We start from the raw sequence: 5,536 nt of genomic DNA, 5'->3' as shown, positions 1-5,536 counted from the left end.
CTTGCTCGTCCATCTCCCAGAAGCCAGCCCGAGACCTCCTCTATGCCCTAGGGCTCATCAAAGGAGACGCTGCTGGAGAAAGTTGAGACAGCGGCTGGACTCCCACACTTCTGGACGCTGATGACAGGCTCCTTTGAAGAACAGATGAAGACTTGGTCCTCCGGGGGACATGGGGAGCTGGAGATGAGTCTTGATGTAGCCCCTGGTCCAATGGGGCTCTTTTTCTTTTATGAGGCCGGGAAATGTTCATGGGAAGCTAAACATGAGGTTAATGAGGGGTTCTGATGGAAAGTGGTATTAACTTTAACAAGGAGAAAACGCTTTGTAAAGAACAACGCCCACTGGGATGAAGATATAAACCCGGGCATAAGGAGCTGTTTCTCTGTTTCAGGGGGTTTCCAGGCTCGAAGCTCCATCACGTGTGCTGTCCAAGTCATGGCTTCCAAATGCCTCAAGGCCAGCTTCTCATCGGGGTCTCTCAAGGTCCCAGGAGGGCCTGGTGGGGGCTCAGCTCGCGTGTCCACAATATTCTCCAGCAGCTCTTGCAAGCTCCCCAGCTTGTCCCGGGGGCCCCGGAGTTTCTCTGCCTGTTCAGTCGGGCTGGGCAAGAGCAGCTGCAGGGCCGCCAGCTGCCTCCCTGCTCTCTGCCTCCCCTCCGGAGGCTTTGCTACCAGCTACGGCATGGCCGGGGGCTGGTTTGGCGAGGGCATCCTTACAGGCAATGAGAAGGAGACCATGCAGTTCCTGAACGACCGGCTGGCCAGCTACCTGGAGAAGGTGCGGCAGCTGGAGCGGGAGAACGCGGAGCTGGAGAGCCGCATCCGCGACTGGTGTGAGCAACAGGTGCCCTACCTGTGCCCCGACTACCAGTCTTACTTCCAGACCATCGAGGAGCTCCAGAAGAAGGTGAGGGGGTCTGAGACGGAGCCCAGGGCCACCAGCACTAGCCTGGTAACTCTGTTCCCATGGGACGCTTCAGAGGTCATAAAGCTTGGTCACATCTGCAGCCTCCTTTGCTCCTTCCAAGGCGGTATCATTTGGCCACTTTACAGATGAGAACACTGAGGCTCAGGCTGGCTAACTGACTGATCCAGGGGGTGGTTAGTGGAGTCTGAGCTTGAGTACAAACTCTATGAACTAACTGGTTGTGAGACCTTTAATGTAATCCCACAAGCCACCTCTCTGGGTTTGAATTTATTTTTTTCTTTCTTTTCTAAGGTGAGGGGATTGGGTTTGAAGTGTTTGGTGCAGACCAGGTTTCATATAACTAACTCTGGGAGAGACTGTCAGAAGTTTCCTTCTTGCCCAGCCCACATACCCAGAAAGTCCTAGCCAACTCCTGGAAGGGAGCATTTGTGTCCAGGGAATCATAGACTATCTCCTTGCTAATGACCTGCTGAGAGCCCCTTCCAGTCCTGGGAGACAGGAAGACAGGAAGAAGCCGCCATGTCAGGTCTTCCCTGCAGCATTTCCCTGCCTCTAACCCAGGTTACAGGTCTGAGATGCCCTGTGTTGCTAGGGACCTTAGGGTTTCCGGCTCTGATCCCTACAGCACGCCCATAAGCTTCATGGAGCCTCAGCTGCCAAGAACCCAGGGTTGGGTGACCCTCTCCCTCCAAAGACAGCCCATGCCAGCTGAGCTGGGCAGCAGAATGGGGAACTCCTGCCAGCAGAATGTCTTTTCTTTCCCTGAAGTCACTTCCTTATTTCCCCAGATCCTGTGCACCAAGTCTGAGAACGCCAGACTGGTGGTACAGATTGACAATGCCAAGCTGGCTGCAGACGACTTCAGGACCAAGTGAGTTGTCCCATTTGCCCTTTGGTTGGGGCTGGTACAGCTGGACATGGGTGGTGTCCAGGCTCAGGTTTTGGGTTACCCTGAATCACTGAGACATAAGGCAGGACGCACAGCACCAGGCCAGTCTGGGGTGGGATCTGACATAGATAAAGAAAGAAAAAACAGCTTCAGGCGCCCTGCTATGTCCGTACCAGGTACGAGACCGAGGTAACTATGAGGCAGCTGGTGGAGTCGGACATGAATGGCCTACGTAGGATCCTGGATGATCTGACCCTGTGCAAGGCCGACCTGGAGGCCCAGGTGGAGTCCCTGAAGGAGGAGCTGCTCTGCCTCAAGAAGAATCATGAGGAGGTGAGCATGGGGGCAGGCAAGCATGGAGAATAGAAGAGCATGGGGGCAGGTGAGCATGAGGAACAGGTGAGACTGGGAGAGAAGGTGAGGTTGGGCGGCAGGTGAGCACGGGGAGCAAGTGAACATGGGGAGCAGGTAGGCATGGGGGAGGCATCCATCTGGGAAGGCTAGTGCTGACCCTGGTCTGTGCCACAGGAAGTGAACTCACTGCGCTGCCAGCTCGGTGATCGACTCAACGTCGAGGTGGACGCTGCCCCGCCCGTTGACCTGAACCGTGTTCTGAATGAGATGAGGTGCCAGTATGAGACCCTGGTGGAAAATAACCGCCGGGAGGCTGAGGACTGGTTCAACACCCAGGTGGGTACCTGGGAACCGTCAGTGCAATAGAGCCACATGGTAGGTCACACAAGTGACCTTGAGGCTCTGAATCAAAAACCTGAGTTTGAGTCCCAGCCCTGTCTCAACCTCACTGTTCACCTTGGGCATATTGCTATCCTGAAGGCGACAGTGATCTCAAGGGTGAGATGAATGGGGTGGACGGGGTGATCTGGACAGTCCTTCTTGGCTCATGAGTCTAAGCAGCTTCTGTCGACTTCTGAAGCTGAGTCCCCAGTATTTCTGACTGGGTCCCATGTGTGTGTGTTTCAGACAGAGGAACTGAACCAGCAGGTGGTGTCCAGCTCGGAGCAGCTGCAGTCCTACCAGGCAGAGATCATTGAGCTGAGACGTACGGTCAATGCCCTGGAGATTGAGCTGCAGGCCCAGCACAGCATGGTGAGCCCGAGGCTGGCTTGGGGCCGTGGTTGGACCAAGCCTAGCAGTGCAGGGGCCCGCCCACCCCAGCCTCCATGCTCTGACCAGGTGGGCAGGTTCCAGAGGGTCAAGTTATTGAGTGTCAGGGATTTTCTGTGCAGAGAAGAGGAAGAAGGGCCCAACTCCCATTCACCAAGGTCCCAGGGGTAAAAGACAGGTAACTAGTAGCACTTGGCCTGTCCTGGCAGCATCTCCTGTATTTGTGAGAACAGATTCATTCTGAGTAATTATCAGTGACTCAGAGATACCATTAACAGGGGAGCTCCTCTCTACATCAGGAAGCTAAAGGGCTAATTGACTCATCTCAGATGAGATATCTGATTGTGGCTCATCCAGGCTTGAAGTGATTCTTCCTTCCTACACAATCCTTGCCCTCACAGAGAGATGCTTTGGAATCCACCCTGGCGGAGACGGAGGCCCGCTACAGCTCCCAGCTGGCCCAGATGCAAGGCCTGATCGGCAACGTGGAGTCGCAGCTGGCGGAGATCCGCTGTGACCTGGAGCGGCAGAACCAGGAGTACCAGGTGCTGCTGGACGTGCGGGCCCGGCTGGAGTGTGAGATCAGCACGTACCGGGGGCTGCTGGACAGCGAGGACTGCAAGTGAGTACCCTGCGTGCTCTCTCATCTATGAAGCCTTGGAGAGACAGCATGGTGGCCTGTGAAGAGCCTGATATTTGAATTTAGTGGCCCTGGGTTTTGGTTTAGGTCTTGTTATATAGTCATCCTTTGACCTTGGCAAGTTCCTTTACTCTCTGGGCCTCTGTTTCCTCACTGGTCAAATGAGGGGGCGGGAATAGAAGACTATTTTTCTTCTTCATTCATTAACTTGAAAAAAATTATTAATTCTTGAATGTAATTTATTATTATGTATTTCATTTTGTTAAATCAGTATTTAAAGTTTTCATCATTATGACATCATTGTATTTTTCATAGCTGAACTACATGATGCATTATAATTGCTTCTTTCTTTGAGTAAGTGTGATTGAATGCAAGTTCAAGGCAAAACATCAGAGTCAGGAGCAGAGAAAGGTTAATTGCAGGGCCCAGCAAGGAGAACAGGTGGCTCATGTGCAAAATCCCTGAGCAGCAGGACTTGAAGGATTTTTAAGGGGCTCTGGGTTATTGAAAAACAGCAATTGGAAAATCATAGTGATCTGACTTTCTTTTTTTCTCCTAGGCTCCCTTGTAACCCGTGTGCCCCGGACCACTCGCCCTCTAAGTCTTGCCTCCCCTGTCTTCCTGCAGCTTCCTGTGGGCCTGGCACAGCCCACACCACCTGTAGCCCCCGCCCCATCTGTGTGTCCTGCCCGGGAAGCCGGTTCTGAGAGTGACTAGTCCAGAAAGCCAAGGCCATTGTATCCAGGGCTTAGACTTGGCCTCAGTTCAACTGTAACCCTAAAGCCCAATCTCCTGTAACTCTGTGCCTAGCCCAGGCCCAGACAATTACACACTTTATCTTTCTCAAAGCCTGCCACTAGGGTCGGAGGCCTTAGTGGCAATAAGACCTCGAAGGCCTCAGCTCCTCATCATTTTGATGGGGGCCAGAGCCCCTGTTCTCAGGCTGCCTTCTGGGTCAGGTTTTCCTACTGGGTGCTGTTTCAGTGGTGTCTGAAATGCAGCAAAGGGCTTCTATTGTAAAAACAATAAAGCACGTTTGCTCTGGTTCTCTAAGCCTAACCAGCTCTGTTCTGATATTGTTGGTTTGGGTCTCTGTTGGTTTGGGTGAAGAGGGGTGACTCTTAGGCAGCTGAATGGGGGAGGTTGGCCATGTATGACCCTGGGGATGATAGGGTCCCTATGTCTCTTTTTGGGGTGGTTAATGGTCTACAGTGGGATGTTTAGCTCAGTTTTCCTGTTTAAGACCCGTCTCCAAGGGCTTCTCTGATAGTTCAGTTGGAAAAGAGTCTGCCTGCAGTGCAGGAGACCTGGGTTCGGTCCCTGGGTCAGGAAGATCCCCCGGAGAAGGAAATGGCAAACCACTCCAGTATTCTTGCCTGGAAAATCCCATGGATAGCCTGGTGGGCTGCAGTCCATGAGATCCCAAAGAGTCGGGCACGACTGAGCGACTAACATTGTCTTTCCAAGGTTCTACTGTGGTGACGTGTTACAAGCCCATCCTATCCCGTTAGTATACATGGTCGACTTGGGGTTCCAGGGGAAGATGGTTAACACTGAGATCAGTAGAATGTGAAGCATTTTAGGCCACTTCATTAGTTTCATGCCTGTGGTTCTTATAAGAGCAGCAGTATGGAATCTCACACCTGGGGGACTTCATTAAAGCCCCATGCTTTAGAAACGCATTATCTTCAGTCCCTCACACAGCCCTTCCAGTTCAGCATCTCTCTTAAAACCCCACAGCCTAGGAACTTCCCTGGTGGTCCAGTGGCTAAGACTCTGTGCTTCCAATGCAGGGAGTCTGGGTTCGATCCCTGGTCAGGGATCTAGATCTCACCTCCCGCATGCGGCAACAAAGATCAGAGATCCTGAGTGCCACAACTAATATCCGGTATAGCCAAATAAATCAATAAACAAAAAACCAAACCAAACCCCACAGCCGATCCAAAGCAGGAGAC

The 5,536-nt window shown here is 52.6% G+C and overlaps 1 protein-coding gene across 1 annotated transcript; it reads left to right on the top strand.

Annotated features, from left to right (window-relative positions):
* Positions 1-405: 405 nt before the first annotated feature.
* KRT35 (keratin 35) lies at positions 406-4,640 on the top strand. Its single transcript, XM_069542525.1, has 7 exons — positions 406-906; positions 1,716-1,798; positions 1,993-2,149; positions 2,345-2,506; positions 2,798-2,923; positions 3,343-3,563; positions 4,141-4,640. Exons 1-7 carry the CDS (start codon positions 436-438, stop codon positions 4,286-4,288), a joined length of 1,368 nt encoding a protein of 455 aa, XP_069398626.1. The 5' UTR covers positions 406-435; the 3' UTR covers positions 4,289-4,640.
* The last annotated feature ends 896 nt before the right edge of the window (positions 4,641-5,536 follow it).

Source organism: Ovis canadensis, chromosome 11, assembly GCF_042477335.2.
Source record: "Ovis canadensis isolate MfBH-ARS-UI-01 breed Bighorn chromosome 11, ARS-UI_OviCan_v2, whole genome shotgun sequence".
NCBI lineage: Eukaryota > Metazoa > Chordata > Mammalia > Artiodactyla > Bovidae > Ovis > Ovis canadensis.
Note: the sequence above shows the minus strand (reverse complement) of the source record. Positions and strands in the feature narration are given on the sequence as shown.

Coding starts and splice junctions, on each gene's coding strand:
- KRT35 (XM_069542525.1), top strand. CDS start 436: ATGGCTTCCAAATGCCTCAAGGCCAGCTTCTCATCGGGGTCTCTCAAG. Junction 907..1,715: donor TCGAGGAGCTCCAGAAGAAG/GTGAGGGGGTCT, acceptor TTATTTCCCCAG/ATCCTGTGCACCAAGTCTGA. Junction 1,799..1,992: donor GCAGACGACTTCAGGACCAA/GTGAGTTGTCCC, acceptor TGTCCGTACCAG/GTACGAGACCGAGGTAACTA.